Source organism: Drosophila kikkawai, chromosome 2R (genome assembly GCF_030179895.1).
Source record: "Drosophila kikkawai strain 14028-0561.14 chromosome 2R, DkikHiC1v2, whole genome shotgun sequence".
Taxonomy (NCBI): domain Eukaryota; kingdom Metazoa; phylum Arthropoda; class Insecta; order Diptera; family Drosophilidae; genus Drosophila; species Drosophila kikkawai.
Window position 1 is genome coordinate 12,037,851 of NC_091729.1, and position 19,879 is coordinate 12,057,729.

At 44.1% G+C, this 19,879-nt stretch overlaps 5 protein-coding genes across 7 annotated transcripts; 3 read left to right on the plus strand and 2 right to left on the minus strand.

Annotated features, from left to right (window-relative positions):
- Positions 1-633: 633 nt before the first annotated feature.
- dila (centrosomal protein dilatory) lies at positions 634-4,982 on the plus strand. 2 transcript variants are annotated; one of them, XM_017172343.3, is made up of 8 exons: positions 634-951; positions 1,011-1,232; positions 1,291-2,728; positions 2,784-2,901; positions 2,960-3,097; positions 3,160-3,580; positions 3,636-4,291; positions 4,348-4,982. In XM_017172343.3, the coding sequence occupies exons 1-8, from the start codon at positions 925-927 to the stop codon at positions 4,772-4,774; spliced, it is 3,447 nt and encodes a 1,148-aa protein (XP_017027832.1). In that variant the 5' UTR covers positions 634-924; the 3' UTR covers positions 4,775-4,982. The 2 variants fall into 2 exon arrangements, with proteins under 2 accessions (XP_017027832.1, XP_070140324.1); XM_070284223.1 differs by lacking the exons at positions 634-951; positions 1,011-1,232 and having other exon boundaries at positions 1,355-1,480; positions 1,546-2,728.
- Positions 4,983-5,161: 179 nt separating this feature from the next.
- LOC108078317 (uncharacterized) lies at positions 5,162-7,304 on the plus strand. The gene is made up of 9 exons (XM_017172115.2): positions 5,162-5,306; positions 5,378-5,470; positions 5,525-5,634; positions 5,688-5,782; positions 5,853-5,981; positions 6,035-6,186; positions 6,243-6,387; positions 6,454-6,704; positions 6,758-7,304. Exons 1-9 carry the CDS (start codon positions 5,241-5,243, stop codon positions 6,887-6,889), a joined length of 1,173 nt encoding a protein of 390 aa, XP_017027604.1. The 5' UTR covers positions 5,162-5,240; the 3' UTR covers positions 6,890-7,304.
- Positions 7,305-7,682: 378 nt separating this feature from the next.
- LOC108078321 (uncharacterized) lies at positions 7,683-17,293 on the plus strand. Of its 2 annotated transcripts, none has more exons than XM_017172118.3 (3): positions 7,683-7,883; positions 15,565-15,747; positions 16,323-17,293. In XM_017172118.3, the coding sequence occupies exons 1-3, from the start codon at positions 7,865-7,867 to the stop codon at positions 16,811-16,813; spliced, it is 693 nt and encodes a 230-aa protein (XP_017027607.1). In that variant the 5' UTR covers positions 7,683-7,864; the 3' UTR covers positions 16,814-17,293. The 2 variants fall into 2 exon arrangements, with proteins under 2 accessions (XP_017027607.1, XP_017027608.1); XM_017172119.3 differs by lacking the exon at positions 7,683-7,883 and adding an exon at positions 15,341-15,498.
- Positions 9,161-10,490, minus strand: lectin-46Ca. Its single transcript, XM_017172116.3, has 2 exons — positions 10,283-10,490; positions 9,161-10,222 (listed from the first exon to the last, which is right to left on the minus strand). The coding sequence occupies exons 1-2, from the start codon at positions 10,442-10,444 to the stop codon at positions 9,362-9,364; spliced, it is 1,023 nt and encodes a 340-aa protein (XP_017027605.1). The 5' UTR covers positions 10,445-10,490; the 3' UTR covers positions 9,161-9,361.
- On the minus strand, positions 11,232-12,410 carry lectin-46Cb. The gene is made up of 2 exons (XM_017172117.3): positions 12,228-12,410; positions 11,232-12,125 (listed from the first exon to the last, which is right to left on the minus strand). The coding sequence occupies exons 1-2, from the start codon at positions 12,369-12,371 to the stop codon at positions 11,334-11,336; spliced, it is 936 nt and encodes a 311-aa protein (XP_017027606.1). The 5' UTR covers positions 12,372-12,410; the 3' UTR covers positions 11,232-11,333.
- Positions 17,294-19,879: the final 2,586 nt, after the last annotated feature.

Below are 19,879 nucleotides of genomic sequence, written 5' to 3' on the forward strand. Positions count from 1 at the left end.
GGGTCTGGAGTTTGAATTGTAAAAGCGACAAGGGTGCTTGATTCTGTTTACTTTCCCTGGAGGCACTTCAGCTTGTTCCACAAAGATATCATTATTTTTGTTTACAAAAAGGTGTACTTGTAACTGGTGGGAAAATATTGTCTCAGAACTCAAAGTAGCTTAGTTATTGTTTTTAATTTTATTTTGTTAAATGAGCTTTTGATTCCAGGGTTCCTTAACTTATTTATAAAGTATTCAAAATATGTTGTCAGAATTATTTGTGTGCCTAAAGCCACTTTAAGCAGGCGATATTGACCCTGTCTAGGGGCTATCAGAGTCTATCAAAGAATGTTAAGACCACGAGCTCAGCGAGCACATTCGCACACTCGCTGTGAATGAAAACGGAAAGTGTTTGCCTACAATGTCTAGCATTGAACCCCCGAAGCCTCAGGTGATGACCTTCACTGCGATATGCTCTAGTCGCAATCAGTTACCTTCCGTGATTAATTGCTTCGATTCGGCAGGTTTGCCGCTGTCGATAGTCGGTGATTGATTGTGTAGAAATCTCTACATGTTGGACACAATTAATAATAAAATAATAATTCAATGGAGTCGGGGTTGGGTGGGTGAATCATGCCGCGACACCTGTTCCGCGACGGGGGAGGGTGGCAAGTAAGTAGTAACCATGTCAACACGCGACCGCCTGTTTTTTCGAGGGTTGCAGCGCCGCTGACCAACATCTGTCGTCGTCCTGCTCCTGACCCTTACACGGCAGGGCGGCACATGCGTTTAATCGATATGTCAGGTGGTGGTTGGCCAAAACAATCCACTCGGCAGGTAGCTTGGGCCAGGACTCGGCCGGCAGTGCCTTTCGGAAATCAGCAGGCTATGGCAGGGCAGTCTGGTTCAGAGAGTATCTAGATGAGTGCCTAATCGTAAGCTATTATGGATTTATGTCTTAAGGGCTCGCAGGTAGGTGCCATGACCCCACTTCACCCCAAAAAGGATTACCTCCTGAAGTCTGTCCTCAGATAAACCTCGCCACACGACAGAAAACGAAGCTGAAGTACACCACTCGCTCGCTGACGACTCTCCACAATCCGTGTCCCCACTTCCGGCCCCGCTCGGCGAACTTCCTGCAGCAGCGCAGTCGCTCCTCGCCCTTCCTGGGGCGACCTCAGTCCGCGGATCCCAAGTTTGGTCGCCGGCAGAGCAGCTACTTTGCCGACAAGGAGCTCCGGCTCAGCGGCAAGGTAAGTTGTAGCACTGGGCTTAGGTAACCAGAATGCACTTCCAATCCATCCTTTCCAGAGACAAGTCTCTTCCAACGACCTGCTAAAGTCTTTGCTTGGGGAGCCCATCAAGCGGAGCTGGCTGTGCCGCAGCACCTGCAACTCCTCCGAGTCGGACTTCTCGCTGCACAAACGCACCCCCGACAGCAGCGAGGAGGGGGAGCAGCAGCTGGACCGGTTCCTGGTCACCATGTCGAGCAGCGACAAGGGTAAGTTATCGTACAGCTCCTACTCAAGCCAGCAGCAGGGCCTTAGTAATGGAGCTCTGCTCCAGCGCACCGCCAAGCCTGATCTTCCGGGAAGGGTGTCCTTCAGCAAGCCGAATATGCACAACGACCTGGACTCCAGTGACTGCGACAATGACAAGCAGGAGGCACGTCCTAGCATCTCTGCTCCGGGTCCTCTAACTCTTCCCAGCTTTTTGAGCAAACAGACGGAATCGACGGATCCCACTGGGCAGAAGAAGTCAGTCCACTTTGGCTCCACTGCCGCCGAGGGAGAGGTCCTGGCGGAGACCTACGAGTATCCCAAGTGTCCCTCGGAGAACTGCACCTGCAGCACGCGATCCTCTTCCACGACGAGCACCAATGAGGCCTCGGCGGCGGAACTCAAGTGTGCTTGTGATGCTCCAAGTTGTCGCTTTGCGGAGGTCAGTTCCCAATTGGAAGCTCCTATTCCACTTCCTACTTCCAGCCTCCAAAAGGCTCCCACGCCGGAGTTGAATGTGATCAGGGAGTACAAGCAGGCTGTGGGCAGTGTCCAGGTGGTGAAGAATCACTTGGGATCCGAGCCCCTAAATAACATCGAGCCCCTGCCGGATTATATGGGCAAGTACGGCTCTCCGACGAAGGAGAAGCAAAACAATCTGTCCGAGACCAAGAACCTGGTCTCCTCCTCCAGCAATACTTCTGCCAACAACAGTGGCACCTCCTACCGAGCAACTTCCAATCCAAGGAACTTTGGAGCCGAAAACAATTTCCTGCCCGCCGTGCAGGAGGATCGGCGATCCTTTGGTACCACCAGCTCCGACTCGGTCATCAACAACTACCTCAAGGTGGCCTCGGCTCCTCCTTTTGTGGGCAAGAAAAAGGAGAACGTGAAGCCGGCCAGTGCGGATCCCATTAACCGGAATAGCAAGGCCAAGCCGACGCCCAAGACGACAGGCAGTACGGCGACTGTTACCCAGGGAAAGCTGAAGAAGGCTATCAGTGTGGGCAGCCTAAGGGAGGAGCGAAAGCTCTCTGAATACAATCTGGACAAGGTGGACAGCTGGATGAGCATGCAGGAGCAGAAGCAGTTCGACCAGAAGGACAAGCAGGGACTGGAGGAACTGGACGAGGCTCAGGACAATGACAGTGCTTCCCAGATCTCCCTGAAGTCGAATGAAGACTCCAGGGACTCCACCTACGATGAGATCGTGTCCGTCATTAAAGAGATTGAGGAGGACAAGAAGAGGGGTTAGTATTTGGTGGGACATATTTCTTTCTTCCTACTAAAAAAAAATGTTTTCAGACAACTTTTCCGAGAGAATTCCCAGTGAACTTAACCTAAAGTTGGACTCGCGTTGTGAGACCGCTGAAACCGTGACCCTTAGCGAGGGAGCAGTTCCCGAGAGTGGAGATAAATACAAGTAATTGTAAAGATTGGATTTATATACAACTTATTTCGAGTGAAATCCTAATCCACAGAGACATCTTGGCCTATCTGAACAATGTGGAGAGCAGTTGCGACAAAACGCTGATGGAAACACGTCGCTCCATTCCGGAGAGCACTCGATCCGAGGTGGAGTTTGTGGTGGAGCCCGATGTCACCGATGAGGTTCCCAAGTGCGTACATCAATCAAATCTCTCTTTAGAATTCTTAAGCTATATTCCTTACTCCCATCCAGATTATCTGAGCTGCTCATGCTGCCAAATCACCAGCTGGCCCGTAGGGTCATTGCTCTAAGCCTGCGGGCCAATGAGCTGGCCAATGCCATCCACATGTCCAAGGAGCATGTAATACAGCTGCGTGGCGAAAAGCAAAAGAGCCTGCGGGCCGAGAAGTCCAATGGTGCCGCCAAGCTAAGGGACCAGAAGAAGCACTACGAGGAGGTGGTGACCCGGCACCAGGGATTCATTGAGCAACTGCTCAAGGACAAGGGCTCTCTCTGCGAGAAGGTGGCCGCTCTAACCCGTCGACTAGAAAGCCAGAATCAGGCCTGGGAGCACCGCCTGGAAACGGAGTTGACAAGGACAAAAGAGACCACCATGGCGGGCGAGAAAATCCGACGAGAGCGTTGGGTGCGAGAGAATACCAAGAAGATCAAGGTAATGGAGCTTTAAACCGATTTATTTCCTTTATCTAAGCTTTAATCTTTTCCAGGAGCTCACGGTGAAGGGCCTGGAGGCGGAGATCAACAAGATGACCTGTGACCACCAGCGACAGGTCACCGAGCTAAAGCGCTCCCACCAGATGCAGCTACTCGACGCCCTGGAAGAAGCGCGCACCAAGCACGAACAGATCGAGACGGGCATCCGCGAGAGTTGCGCACAGGATCGCGAGGCTGTAATCGAGAAGGAGCGAACTGCCATTCGGGAGCGATTCGAACGCCAGCTGGAGGAGGAGCAGCGGGCTCAGGCTGATCAGCGACAGAAGATGGCCGAGGAGTTTGCCGCCGAGCGGGAGCGCCTGCAGTCAGAGCTCCGGCAGCGGGAGTCCGATCACCAGGTGCGCCGCCAGGAGGCATTGCGGGAACAGGAGCAAGAACTAGAGCAGGCCAAGTTCGAGATGCAGGAGCGCATGGCCAAGCAGGAGGAGAAGTACCAGAACCGCATCAACACCATTGAGCAGCAGTACCAGGCGGACTTTGAGCTGTGGAAGACGGAGCACGAGAACAAGGCCAAGCTGGCCCAGGCGGAGAAGGAGAATGCCATTCGGCAGCACTATCGGGCGGAGAGGGATCGCCAGCTGGACGAGCTGGTGGTGCGCATGGAAGCCGATGCACTGCAGCATGGCGAGGAGCACGAGCAGAAGATTGCGTAAGTAAATTATTAAAAGAAAGAAAAATAAAGGTATTTTAACATTTCTTATCTAGTCGCCTCAAGGAGAAGTACGAGAAGGATTTGGCACTGGCCGAGAGTGTGGAGAAGTCGCTGCGGGAGAAATACGCGGAGACGCGTGGCAAACTGGCGGAGGCGGATGCCCAGGTGCGAAACAGCCAGGCTGAGGTGAAGCAGCTTCAACTGGAGCTGGGACACAGCAAGAAGATGTGTGGCGACATCATCAGCGAGCGGGACAGGCTGCGGGACAACCTTAACGCGGACATCCAAGGTGAGCTGGCCGTGCTGAGCGAGCGGCACAAGCAGGAGATGGATCAGCTCCAGAAGCGTGTCCATCACACCATCCAGCGGCAGGAGGAGACCATTGAGATCCTGAAGGGCGACAATGATGCCCTGAGGCAGCAGTGCCTCAAGCTAAACGCGGTTATACGACAGCAACGCAAGGATTACTGCGTTAAATAAATAATATTAATAATTAAAAAATGCAATTTGCATTCGAAAATATAGTTTTAAGTACGTTTAAGGAATCTCCAATCTAAAATGCTCAAGAATGCCTTAATATACTCAATTAATCTTAGGAATTACAACGAATTTTCTTTTGCATATGTATAAACTTTATTATTTTAAAATTATATTTAGCTTAAATGGAACTAAAAAACATGTAAACAAATATGGTTTTCTTAAATGAAGGTTTATTCTAATTGGTCAATTTATTTAATAAATAAAATAACATTTTCTAGCAAAACCTTTTTTTAACGTTCATTTTTCAAATTGTGAATTTATCGATAGCAAAGAACACAACAAAAATCGATTAGCATAAAATAAATCGCTTAATCGTTTGGTATTTTTAGGCGCGCTGGTTGCGGTCACATTATCAGTTTGCGGTCATAAAAATGTTTTGAATTTGTTTATTTAATTATTTTTTAAGATGTATGCCTTGCGGGACCTTAATAATTGCTCAAATATCGGCAACAGCTTCGGCTTTGTGTGCAGGGTAAGTCCTCTGGCATTTCCTGTTTACAACCGAGCCCCTGACATTGGTTTATTGGTTTCGCTTGCCTGAAGACCCTGAAAAAGCAATGTGGAATCCAGCAATTGGGATCTTTGGAGAAATTCGAGTTTGTGGAGCTTCTTAAGTTGTTAAATGCCAAGGAAAGGGTGAGTATTTAAATGCTATTAACATAATTTATATGAAACATTGAAACTTTCCAGCTATTGGCCTCCAAGTTCTTTTGCCAGTTGCCCGCCAATGTGGGCAGTTTCCGCGTCCTACTCCAGCTCCAGCAGCTCGGCATACTCACCGCCTCTGAGTATATACTTAGGTGGGTTTTAAACTCCTTTGTTATCCCTATTTATCTTTATTATATCTTCACAGCAAGGAGCACTCGGAGCAGCTGCAAGTGGACTTGATCATTTTTCTGGAATCCGAATTCGAGCTGCTCACAAATGTCTTTATTTCCGCGGCATATGGTTGGTGTACCTTGTGTATATATTAATGATTTCTACTATTTATTATATATATTATAATTTCTAATGACAGATGTCGAGTGCGGTGTAAAGTTGACCTCAATCCTAACAGCTGCCCTGGGCAATCTCTATGCCGGTCTGGTGAACAATCCAAAAATAAGTAATTTGGGCTATGTAGAACCCTTGCGGCGAGATCTTCCAGGTAAGTGAAGACCCAAAACAGATTATTTCAATTGTATAAAACTTTTTTACCAGCTGATGCCCTAAGTGTCTGCAGAAATATGCATTTAAGTACCCTGATGGAACTGCACCGTTCAGAGGATATCACAGAGGCCTTTGCAAAATTCAGTGGCTGGATTAACGAGGGCGTTGATGAACTAACTTTTGTGAAGCATCTCTGCGATAAGGTCTTTATTTGCATATAACAAAAAGTACAACATTTATAAACTTGAATTTACTTCAGCTCTTTGCCTGCCATCACCAGGAAGCTCTTCAATTTCTTTTCAAGCAGTCGAACATGGAAAATTTCAAGGAATGGAAGTTCTATTTGATTCTAGTGCAGTCCATTGCCAGCGCTGCCAACTCGGAAACTTCAGCATTTATTAGAAGTATTTAACCTTAAGAAGGATCTTCTATATCCCATTTATACATACATATATTCTATTATAATGCAGAACATTTAAAAAACCGCCTCCTGCAAACCGCCTCTTCAGGCTGCCTGAAATCTTTGCTGCACTTGCTGTTAACAGCGCGGGCTGCTACTGCCACTACCATGTGTATTCTGACAAATTTAGACAACTACGCCAAGTGGTATAAGCAGAATATTGGCGAAATGACATACATCCTGGGTACGGACAAATTCCAGGTCATGTTGGGACTACTGGAAGAGTCTTTGCAATACGAAAGAGAGCTGCAATACCTTGAGGTAAGGCTTTACTAATGAATTTGTACTTAACCTATAACAATAACTTATTATAGATTCATGTGACAATAGCCATTTCACCTGGCGGACGACTCGTTCAGGCCTACAAAACCAAGTGCCGTGCATATGCATCGCAATTGAAAGCGGAAGCCAAGAAAAAACCGCTAAGAGAAAGTAATACCAACTAGATAGGGGTTATCTTCTTTCTTGGGGACAATTAAAGGATAGGAAAGACACAATTACGAGCTGCTGTTTGCTTTCTCTACCTGATTAAGTCCTGCAAATGAATTTCTTGTTCAACTCGCAGAATTAAATCGGTGGACCCAGGTGCCATATACTCCAGTGGTACGTTCTTGAATAGATACTTAAAGGAGCTCTTATTAATTAATTTTATCAGCATCAGAAATGTAGCAAAAAGTGTGTTTTGTTTTAAAAACAGTACACATCTTTGTAAGCTGGCCTATTTAAGTGCGAAAATTGATTTGCAGGGATAATTTAGATTCGTTTAAGTGAATTAATCTCTTTATTTATGGTGGTTCTTGTTAAATGTATACCTTTTCTTCGTGTTTTGGTTTAGAGCCTTAAAGATAATTAAGTGGGTAGTATTTATTTACGTTTATTATGCTCTCTGCTCACAGCAAATAGTAATAAAATTTTAAAATTTAATCTAGAGTCTTAAAATAATTAATGAAGAGTATTACAATTTTCTTAAGAAGTTTAAAACGTCGTGAACAAGACATTTTAATACTGTGTTAATTTTCCTCCTTGTTTTCCAACCATTTTCCCTCAATCTGGCAGCGTTGAGCGCGCCAACCTCCAACAGGTTCCACACCGAAAAGCAGAACAACAACATTTCCAAACTAAAACATACAAAATAGAAAAAGACACAGCAAAAATAATGCCGCTTCGTGTTCTGTGTGTGATGCGATGCGAGTTCAGGTCTGAGGCGGCTACTTTCGCTTCGACTTTATACAAAACGTTATACGTTTCTGTGCTCTCGACGCAGTCGGACGTTTAAAAATAAACGCGCTTCGCCCTTAAATACCAAAAAAATAACCGCAGGCCACAAATAAATCAGAACAAACTATTCGAATACCCCCATTCGATCTTAGTCAAAACTCATTTGAACTCTAAAAGAAAAACCCAAAAATAAAACCTGCAACATGTTCAGCTCGATTACAGGTAAAGCCACCAGCAATCTTTTTCGACCTCGACGTGAAAGTTTTGAAATTAGAAATCTTGGGTAGACACGTGAATATATGCATCCGAAATATAACCACGTCTATATGCGTGTGCAGTGAGTGAATTAATAGTGGTTAACTAACATATGACAGCATTGCAAGCCAGGATGTGCGGCAGTGAAGCAAATTACATCATCAGAGCAAGGAGCCAAGGAGTTGGAGCAGCTGGCCACCGGGGACTGGATGGAACGGGGTGGGGTGGGGTGGGGTGGGGCCGGGTCAGGTCGGGTTGGGTTGGGCGTGTTCGATCCGATACGGGTCGCAATAACAAAATATTTAATTGTCTGCTACCGTGGCTCTGGCTGGGCTCTAGCTCTGGCTCTGGCTCTGGCGATGATGACGACGATGTGGATGATACGTAAGCCAATTATGGCGCAGTTTATATGTAGCTCCAAATGGACTACGCTGTCACAACCCACACCCAAAAGCGATGATACGTATATATAATTATAGCTGCCTAGATACGCACACTCGCACAGCATGCCAAGAGTCTAGGAACATATAGATGTACTCTTTGGCGGTGCTGTGTGTTCGCCTTATGCTTTATGATGTTAGATTCCTTGAAACGAAATGGAACACTTATGTTTGCTCTTTGAAGTGGGTGCAAAAAACCAAAGACCAATCGAATATATTAGCTTTGTTAAATTCTTCTGCAAAAGATTCCACTCGAAGGCGTATTAGTGAAGCATTGGCACTCGAGATAGGCATCTCATCTTCTATTTTCTATTATAACGAATCTTTATATATGTATATGCTATATGTACTTAATAATATTATCTGTGTTCCCACTCAATGCCAAACAGATGCATCGAAATGTAAGTAACCCGAATCGCGAACTTTCCACCAAATTAGCTTAGTTGATAATGCTGTTTCGACATATATACTCTAGACATTCCTCACCCGACTTACGTAGCTCAATCTTTAGTAGCAGCATCTTATATATTTTTTTCAACACTTTGATCTGTCAGACCATGTGTGGGGTTTATCAGTGATTTAAGCCAGACAAAAAGCATTCTTTTTACTTCAATATTCTTGGATTTTAATTGGAAACCTCTTGGCATTTCGAAATATGTCTTGTAATAGTTTTAAATTGATCTTTGCACTACAGAATCATGTGTTAGTATCTACCCATATTTATATTTTCAATATTTGGTCAACTCAACTTAAACCACATTAATTAAGGCTCTAACAGCTCTTCCAGTAAATAGCTTTTCTCCATTTAAATTTCTTTATACCAATTTTATTTTATATATTTTTTTTTAACTCTTCTGCTCTTGCTTGGGTAGCTTAAACCGTCATTCGATTCCTAAGGTGTATATATAAAAGTCCGTCCGGTTGATGGGGTGATCTTCCGTTTAGTCATCAGGGACACTCAGTGACTGCCGCAACTCCTTGGGTAGTTGTTGTTCCTGCTTCTTGTTAGTTTCTTTCTGGTAAAGGAGCTGTTCTTGCAACGGGTGCTTCTGCTGCCGCCGTGGCTTCTTCTTTCGGCTTGGCTTCTTCTACCGCCGTGGCTTCTTCTGCCGGCTTGGCTTCTTCTTTCGCCGTGGCTTCTTCTCCTGTCGGCGTGGCTTCTTCTCCTGTCGGCTTGGTTTCCTCTCCTGTCGGCTTGGCTTCTTCTCCTGTCGGCTTGGTTTCTTCTCCTGTTGGCTTGGCTTCTTCTGTTGGGGCTGCCGCTTCTGTGGTGACACCTTCTGATGCTGTGTCCACCGCGGTGGTGGTGTCATTGCCTGCTTCTGTCAACCCCTTCTCATCCGATGTGCCAATTTCCGTCGAATTCGAATTGTCAAGTGGACGCGACTCGCTTTCATCCGCTTCCATGTCCGCTTTCCCAGCTCCTTGCTGCTCCTTTTCGCCCGCATCGTGGTGGAAGTGATGCAGATGCTCGTGGCTGTGGTGGTTGTTACCGTTCTCATCGGCAGTTGGTTCGACGCACTTCAGCTGGGAGTTCTCACAGACGAAGTACTTCTTATCGCGGCAGTTTACGTCCATTATGGTGGTGGTGTTGGTCCGGATTCTCAGCTCCAGGCAGTCATCCACATTGGAGCGAACCGTTGGCTCCACCATGATGTCCTCGCCCATGTAGTTCATTGGTTCACCGTTGCTGATGTAGCTGAACTTACCCTCCTTTTGCAGGTCGTTGCCGCCAATCCAGTAGTCCTCTTTGCCATACTGCGACTTCAGATAGTCGGTCACCGCCTTGAAGTCTTCCGGTGTGGCCACGTCTGCCAGGTTGAGGTCTTTGCGCAGGCAGTTGTTCTGGGCCCCAAACCAGTTAATCTGCAATAAGGGAATCACATGTCATTGCTGATCTCTGATGTTTATTTCTAGTACACTCACCTTTTTTGTGCTCACGTAGTAGCATTTTCCGTTGACTTGCTGCAGATAGGGCTTGCCGCAAGGACCTTTGTTTTTGGGTCCTTTCTGCAGTCGCCTTTTCCCCGACACTTGGTCGAGATGTGCCACGACCCAGGTCAGTATCAGAATGGAAAGTATCCTCATGGCTGCCAGCAGAACTGAGCCGCCTGTCCAGCCAAACTGTACACATGCGTGCCGCCTCCTGTTCTATATATACCCTCTTGGGGGCGTGACATCAGGATCACCATGAAGAGTGACCGATGGCCAATGTTATTGCATTTTCATTGCCCGATAAGGTCTTATGAATTGATTAGATGTGCTGAGTTGGTCAAGTGCTGAATAGGTTTGGTTTTCTGGATATTAATGGGAGAAACATGCTGGTGGTTGGTGGTTATGGGTGCTCTTAGAGCCTGAGGTTTCTGGAAGATGTGTTTTTTATTAATTTAATAATTGTATTATTATAATATTTATTAGGAATATTATAGAATTTGAGATTAATTGTTAAGCAACGAAAGAATATGAGAATGTTTACTCTTGAAGTTTCCCCAATATTACCCAAAGCAATAAATAATAAATGAAGGTCAAAGCTCTACTTAGGCTTTAAACTTAACTGGAAAAGTGACATAGCATTTGAAGTCTCCATTGGTGAATTCTCCCCTCAATTTTGGTTAATTAATATATTTATTTGGTAGATTTAGGCTTTCCAAAAATAAGTTTCTACAAGTACAACAAAGATCAATTATACAGCTGCTACGATTCCTCCAAGGAACACTAACTTTTCCCGCTCTTAAACCAATTTAATAATTAGTTGGGACCTGGGATTATTATTATTGTTTAGTTAGGACCTGAACATATATACACCAAGGAGCATCCCTTGGTAAATCAGGCCCTCATATGATTCGTAAAACCAAGTCTACAGGCTTAAGAGGAGTATGTTTTAAAGGTTGACCATTTTATTTATTTATTTCAAATCGAAAAGAATTGTAGGTTTCAATTGGCTATAAGCTATAGCTCATGAGACTGGCGGGGATACTTAAGGGGGAGCTATTGGGGCTTCTGTTTCTCCTTCCTCTGCTGGTTTGGGGGCTTCTGATTCTCCTTCCCCTGCTGCTTTGGGGGCTTCTGTTTCTCCTTCACCTGCTGGTGGTGTGGTGGTGGCTTCTGTTTCTCCTTCCCCTGCTGGTGTGGTGGTAGTGGATTCAGTTTCTCCTTCCCCTCCCGCTGTTGTGGTGCTGGTTAAAGTTTCTTCTTCAGCGGGAGCCAGAGTTGTCGGCAATTCTGCTGCTCCTATGTCCACCTCAGAATTGTTGGTTTCCTCCTTCGATGCACTGGCAATGGGCAGCATGTTCTCTTTGAAGGCCATGCCTGCGTTATCTTCCCCCTCTCCCTCGCTGTCGCCATCGTCGCCGATGTCGTGGTGAAAGTGATGCAGATGCTCGTGGCTGTGATGCTTCGGCCTTTTCTTATCAATTGAATTAGGATCACAGTAGCGCTCTGAGCAGATGAAGTACTGCCGCTCCAGGCAGTTTTCCGCCGCCACCATGTTCATTTTGTCTCGGATTCGCACCTCCAAGCAGTCATCGCACTCGGAGTGCTCCGCGGGCAGCACATTGCTGAAGTTGCTGTAGTAACGCACCAGCCGTCCATTGCTGATGTACTGGAAGCGGCCCTCGTGGTAAAGATCGTTGCCGCCGAACCAGAAGTCCTCCGTGTTGCCCAGGGAGCTCATGAAGCCGATGGCTCCGTCAAAGTCCCGGGAATTGCTTAGGTCCGCAAGGGTCAGTCCCTTGCGCAAGCAGTTGTTCAAGGCCCCAAACCAGTTCAACTGTAAAGGGAAAATAATTTATTTCCTGTAGAATATTTCAAGGGATTTCGGAGGCATACACATCATTGTCATCATCGATATTCTGGAAACTACCGAACTCACCTTGGACACAGAAAAGTAGTAGCACTTGCCATTGATCCTCCTCAAATAGCGTTGCGAGCAGGCTTTACCCTCGCCCAGGACCAGATCCTGCTCTCGCGGCAGGACTGTCAGCAGGGTCACTAGTGCTGCCAGTAGATGCTTCATATCGCTGTCGATCCACCTATGCACAGTGGCCGGAATCAGAGGACGCCTCCTGTACTTATATCCTCTGCTGGCCAGCAGTGCGTCCAATCGATTCCGGCTTTATCGGAGGTGGTCCAGGCACCACGACTCCCATCGCCCTGGACGTCGTCTGGCTAATTCAATTACAAGTTCATGCCTGCGGAATGCCGCCAATGTCGTGGGCTAATTTGTTCCACTCTGTGTGTCTGTGGGTCAGGTTTAGGGTCATTCAATTTAATTGGAAAATTCATTAGGTGCACTTGAAGAAATAAATGGGGGGAATAAGCAGGGATGATATTACAAGTGAAGGAAGGGCACAACAATTGCCTTTTGTATCTTGGTTTATATTTTGTATCTCAAATATATATTTCTTATAATTTTATTATGTATTTGACTTAGATTCATATATCTTATTTTAAACCAAAGAATTAACCTTCCATACCCTAAAAATAAAATTACATCAGAAACAATAAGTTTATATCCAAATGATATATAATATTGTAACCCAAATGAATGTCGATTTTAATTGCTTTAAGCCCCAACCCTCCCTCTCCGCCAAATCAGTGTAGCTTAAGCCCTGCTGATTCGATCAGCGGTAGAAGTGACTTCATAGCCATTAGCATAACCCGCCCAAAGGCCGGGATGTCTGACCTGCCCTCACTCTTTCCGATTATTGATTTACCTGGCGCGAGGCCATGACATCAGCCAATCCTTCAGCCGGCAGCCAGGACACGAATCCCTTGGTCTAGCTTTGGCCTGTTGCCAGCTGACTCAGCTGACCTTCGTACCCAGGACAGACCGATGACGCTCCGAGTGAAAACAATTGATTCGGCGTGCGAATTCCGTGCCGCCACTTGCCACGCGCATTTGTATCTGTATCTGTATCTGTAGTATCTGTATCCGAAAGCGCTTGAATTTGTATCTCTATCTCACATGACATCATCAGCAGCAGCAGCAACAACAAGAGGAGCTCCATCGATTCATGGACTGCTGTTGGGGCTCCCAGAACTGGTGTGGAACGTGAGTCTCGCGGCAGACCTCAAATCGCAGTTACTCATAGAAGATATATTCATTCCAACCGATTCTCTGCGGGCGTATGTCTGTGTGAGTGAGTTCCGAACTGGGTTTGCTTGTACCCAGCTACAGGTTTTCCACTGCTGCTGCTATTCCGAGACTTCTGCGCATTATCTGCGCTACGACATCGACAAAAGCAACAACAGCTAAAATATATAAAATAAGCAAAAGCAATAGCAAAGCCAGAGGCAACGCTACAAAAAGCTGAGGCTGTGAGAGTCATTCCCGCTGGGCTTATTGTGTTACCTTCTGGCCATGCTTCTAGCCGGTTTTATTTTATATTGACCACAAACTGCCACAGACTCGGATAAAAAACAGAAAAAAAAACGAAAGAACAAAGTTAAGAACAAAATGCGTTGTCGTATTACGCAAATGCCTCAAAGAGCTTGTGATTGCCTTAGGCATTCCATGAATGTTTACAGATATAAGCGAGGAATACTAATTTTTTGTTGAAAAACAAGAAAGATAACTAACTTTGGCCAACCAATGTTTGTAGACCCTTACAATACATCATAACTAAGCCAAAAATGCATTAATTTCGATTCGGAAAGCAGTTTTGTGTTAGTTTTTATTAATTAAAAAAAAACTGCATACCAAATTTAAAATTTTAAGAAATCAAAATATTTGGCCATTTTTGCTCATTTTAATGATGTAACCCCTTATCAAATTTCGCAAAAATGGCCAAAAAATCGATTTCTTCCGGACATGTCTAGAAAGATTCGCCTGTTGATGCTGATCAAGAATATATATGGTTTATGGGATCGGAAATGATTTCTTCACTGTTTTTGAAGCTTCTGACTTAAATTATAATACCAGACAAGATATGGAAACAACAGTTTACAGTCTAGGCCTTCGCTTCTTAAACTTGGCTAGCATTGAGAGCCTTTTACAAGCGGAAAATACTAATGTATAACTTTTAATTTTTATTTAGAAAACAGCACAAAAACATAAATATTCCTAGATCTGCATGACTAAGAAAACCATAAATAGTTACCAACTGAAAAGCACGTTTTTTCAACACAAATTCCTAGATATTCCTGCAAGTTCAATGCCACACATACCCCAACACCAAGAGCAATTAGCATCCAAAAGTATATATAATATTTGTTTGCAAACACCCTATTTCGGCGGAATTACTCTCTATATATATGTTATTTTAACACCTCAACCGTGTGCCCACACACATTCCTCAATCTGGAAACTGCAGAAACTATTATTTTCGCACAATTTTCAGCCAGGCAAGTGGATCATTAAATGCGGAATGAAATTGGCCAAATCTACGAGGAAATTATGTGGAAACGCTCTAGAGGAGAGCCATTAAAATATCTATGATAAAGTGGCGGCTGCTGCTAAACAGAATAAGCACACATTCCCAATCGCAATCAGAAAGCGTGAAGAAAGGCATTCGGAACGAGTTGAAAAGAAGGCAATGGTGGCCCCCATTATGACATCACATACTCTGAATAATTCAAATATTTTCGTTTTGTTAGGGAATTGTGTGTGTTATTTTTTGGGGAAGCAGGCAGCACCAGTAGTTCCGATTCAACAATGTTTCTATTTAAGTGAAGGCACACGTCACTCGATGTGAATGCATATTCACAGAGCTGAGAACAAGTGCCGCCGCTGCCGTGCTCATTAATTTCTATTAAATTGCGAATGTTATTCGCAGTGGCTAATGTGTTTTAAATTTTGAGGCTGACGCCATGGCTGGCGCTCAAAATCACGACCAGCTCAGGCTCTCAACCAGTTGCGCAGTTTTGTTTTTTTTAAATAGAATATAGAAGATGGAAAATGGAAAATAGAAAACAAAAATAGCAACCTAATCGAATCCGATTTTAGTCATGTAAATAGTTCATGCTCCAGCTGCTTTGTTTATGTTTCGGCAATTAGTAGTCTGGAATTTGATCAGTGATCAGCAATTAGTTAATCGCCGCTGATTAAAATCAGCTATAAATTACAATTGTCGCCGGCGCTAAGTTTAGTTTGCATCCAGAAAGTCCCGCAGTCAGCATGTTTCCCAGTCGCCAAAATCAAAGTAGTTTTTGAAATTCTATTAGTAATCCTTTCTATAAATAATATAACCTTTTGTCTCCCTTCGCAGCCTCTTTGAAGAACTTTGGCGACAAGACGGCCAATCTGTTCAGCAAGAAGAAGGATGAGGCCGAGAAGCTGGCCAACGAGAAGGCCGTCGAGGCCCAGAAGCTAGCCGAGGAGCAGGCCAAGAAGGTGGGTCAGTCGGTGCAGCAGACCAAGGGAGAGGCTGAGCAGCTAGCCGCCAGCACGGGTGAGTTTGGAATTCTAAAAGGAACTGGGAAAATAGGTCCTGGAATTAGTGGTTAATTATATCAAAATTCTAAAAGGATCTGGAAAAAATAAGTCCTAGAATTAGTGGTCAATTAAATCCAAAAACTTTTACTAGTTTAAATCAAAGTTTGTATATATTTACACAATTCATAAACATTTTTAAAAAATAGAAATTATTCTGACAATTTATAAGAAAATATTCCAACAAATAACTAAAAGTCCTGTCATGCTTTATATATTTAAGCAAAATAATTGTCAAAAAGTCATAAACAAAACGAATTGCTTGCTAAATTCAAAGGCATTTTGACATATCTATATTTTTACTGACGCACTAAGGCCATAAATAATTTGCAAATTAATATTATTTGCACATTATAAGACTGAAAACAAGTTTTTGTAAATTTTTAGGAAGTCTAATTTTCCATTTTTTCCATTTTAACAAATTGTTAAATTCCTTGATAGTTTTTTTCCCCATTTCCCTTTTCATTAAGAGACTTTCCTTAAAATTTTCTTTAAAAATCACCCAAACTAATAACTTTCCTTATCCCTTTCCAGCCAAGGAAGCCGCTGCTCTGGCCAACGCTGAGGCCCAGAAGGCCGGTCAGGCCATCGATGCGGGCGTAAACCGTGCCGCCGGAGCTGTCAACCAGGGCAAGCAGGCCGTGGACAACACAGTGGCGCAGGCGCAGGCCGTGGCCCAGAACTCCAAGCAGGTGGCCGCCAATGTGGCCGAGGCCTCCCAGCGGGCTGCTGCCAATGCCGTGGACCAGACAAAGAAGGCCGCCAATGATGCCATCAACAAGAGCGTCAAGGCCGCCGAGACTGTGGCGGACCAGAAGCTGAAGCAGGCGGAGGGTGCCATTGATGGAGCTCTCAAGCAGACCAGCCAGGCGGTGGACCAGAAGCTGCACGAGGCCAACCAGTACGTGGACGAGAAGCGTCAGTCTGTGGAGAAGAGTGTGCAGGAGGCGGCTGGACAGGCCCAGGAGTCTGCTGGCCAGCAGGCAAGCGCTCTGCTCGGCAAGCTGCATCTGGGCCAGAAGTAATATGGTTTCGCCATCGTCGTTTGGCGGGGCCACCACCTTAAATATCTTGATGTGAAAATGCTTTAGAAACAGACGTAAACGTAAAATGAAGGGAATTTGCTTCAATGTAACGAGTGCCAGTAATGTGATTGCTAAATCCTCAATTGAATAACATATATATACAGACACAAACACATATTTTTGGAATCTCTTGCGAGAGGATGATTTTGTATAATGCAGCCGCTGCTTTCGATGTGAGCATCGCATCTCTCAGCACATTTTGATCCGTACAAAGTGTAATGTTAGCCCCTTTCTTCGGTTTATTCTATATTCTTTGTTACCTTGAAGCATTTGATATATATTTTGTATACAGCGACGATATGAGTATGCTTTTAATATATACGTATATTCTGTTTATGTAGAAATGTATGATTAAGTACTTTTAACTCTTGCACAATACATTGCAAATGTGTTTTTAATATATATTCGACTCGAAGGAGAGCGGTAAAGTTGGTTTTTTGATTTGAATGGGGGAGATGGGGAAAGAGGAAAATGTTGAAATTTTATTCTAAGAGGATTTGCGGGGAAAAATACTCTGTTTTGGGGATAATAATTTTAAAATGCAATTTAAATATTTTGAAAAGTAACGGATATGTAAAACCTGGTCACTCTGCTTTATCATTCTACACACAGCGCCCTCTAGATGTGAACTATGCTAACATCGTGGACACAAACCTATTGACAAAGGTTAAAAACTTCGATGGCCGTAGGGAATATTTTTGAATTTTATTATTATAATTGAATTTATTGAATTTTTAAGTTCTTTAAATTAGGGAAAACATTAAATTAAAAATATTTAAAAATAAAATAATTACCTTTTCCCAATTGATAGATGTTTGAGTTTATATTAAGACCCTAAACCTGGGCTAAAATTCTTATTTCAACTTAAAAATGTAGGAAATATTTTTGTATGTTAGTATATGCCTTTAAAATTAAATATTTATCCAGTTAAATATATATTTTTTCTATTAAAACTCCTAAACATAATTTAAGACTTAATTCAGAGATCTCATCCTTCACTCTATCCTTTCGTCCTTTGAGCTTGTCCTGCTGCTCGATGCACGCCACGATGAAGTACAGGTGAAACTTTGGCACAAAGGTGCATGAATTCCATGTCGTCCGATGGCTGGTCCATACAAATTGACCGAAACATGCAGGAATTGGCTAATAGAAGAGCTGTGTCTCATTTTTTTTTCTGTTCCCCAGATATTGTATGTACTCTTTGCCGAACGAAAGCCAAAAGTTTTGTTAGCTTTTAATTATGGCAAAAGTTTGTTGTTGCGGCTAACAAGTGGCACATCCCGGCGCATTTGCAACGTCAATTGGACACACAACTTCAAAGGACCAAGGAGCAAAGGAATGTGTGCAAACTATTGGCAGCAAAGTGCTGACATAAATTTTCAGGCTTCAGGCGATTTTTAATTTCAGATAAACCCCGACTGTTAACTTCGGAATGGCGAGGGGCGAACGCCGAATGATAAATGCATTTCCATTGCTAAGGTTGGAGCGTGGGCAGGCGCCAAATTCAAATTTATGCACGGCAAAGGCCACAGAAAAGTCGCGACAATTTGGTTTCTGCCTTGATTTAAATTTAAGCGATAGTGGTAGCGCGATTAATTACAATAACTATTTATCAACACGTATTAATCATGGTTTAACATGCGCCCCTAGCTCGTCGTGTTGCCGCAAAACAAAATGGCGTGCAGCGGTGTTCCGGTCATGTTTGGAGCGACCATCGTCCAGAAAGCGAGGTGTGCTTACTTTTTCTCTTTCTAAAGTGTTCTATTTGCATTTTTTAAATATTTTTAGTACTGCCTGGAGGTTTGATTTACGGTGCTTAGTTTGTTTTAAGAATGTAATAACAATCACGGCAAAAACCCTACACTCAAAACCCTACACTCCTAAGAGACCCTTACCTTTCTGTTTTTCAGAACATCTTAATTAGAGATTGATTTTCTAATTGGCCTGTAAACTTTTCACGACTTCTCCTCCTGATAAATATCTGAGGTCTAATCCCAAACCCAAAAACCCACTTATAAACATATTTTATTTCTGGGAACACAAGCAGTCCGATTGTTTGTGACGCTTTAACCCCGAAAAACACTGGCCCACGGCGTAAATTTTATCTCCAGAAACTTACTTAAATGCTCGCGCGTGTATGGGCAATTAGGCTGGGGATATTATCGGCGATGTAACTAAAATGCGCGCGCGAGACGAGAAGTTTTAAGCGACAGCCACTGATTGTTGCTGCAGGGAAAAGTCCCTTTTCCATTCCACACGTTCTCCACACGCCCACATGCTACGAGCATTTTATCACGGACGAAGCCATTAGATCCATGGAGGACTGGGACTCAATGGACGTTGACGCGCGTCTTGCCAGCTGCATGCTAAATAAACCTTCTCGAAAAACAGCAACTAAAGCTGGGTAAAATGGTGAAGTGGAGGAAGTCGACTTTGAAATACCTGGAAGGGTTTGTATTTAAAAGGAATTGTTTGAACTGAAGGTTTGTATAGGATAAATTCTTGGATAAATTCTAGGACACATAAGACATAATGCTTATAATATAAATTATTAAGATTTTTAAGTTCTGTCTGTATTCATTGTCTTGACTCAAAGTCAACAAACCCTCTTATAGGGTACTTGAAACGCAACAACCAGCAGGCAATGCCGAGCGACAGTTATAGCCCGAATGCGTTGTAATTGTCAGTTGAACGGACATGCGAGGAATCGGGCCATGAGCTGGAGTACAAGCAGTACCAGGACGAAACCAGGAGGAAAGAATAACCCAGAACAATTGGCTCGGTGCTCGATTTGAGCCACTGACGCGTGTCGTAGAAGACGCAAATAAAGTCGCACGTCAGACTGGGTCCATTCTCCGGGGAAGGGAATACGGAATGCAAAAAACGCTACATCAGACGTGAATCGAAAGCCATAGAAGGTGCAACGGACAAGTGGTTCTTAAAGGACCTCCTTCTTGGCTAATTCGGGCATTTGATTTGTTTGTTTTGTTGGGGATTATTAATTGC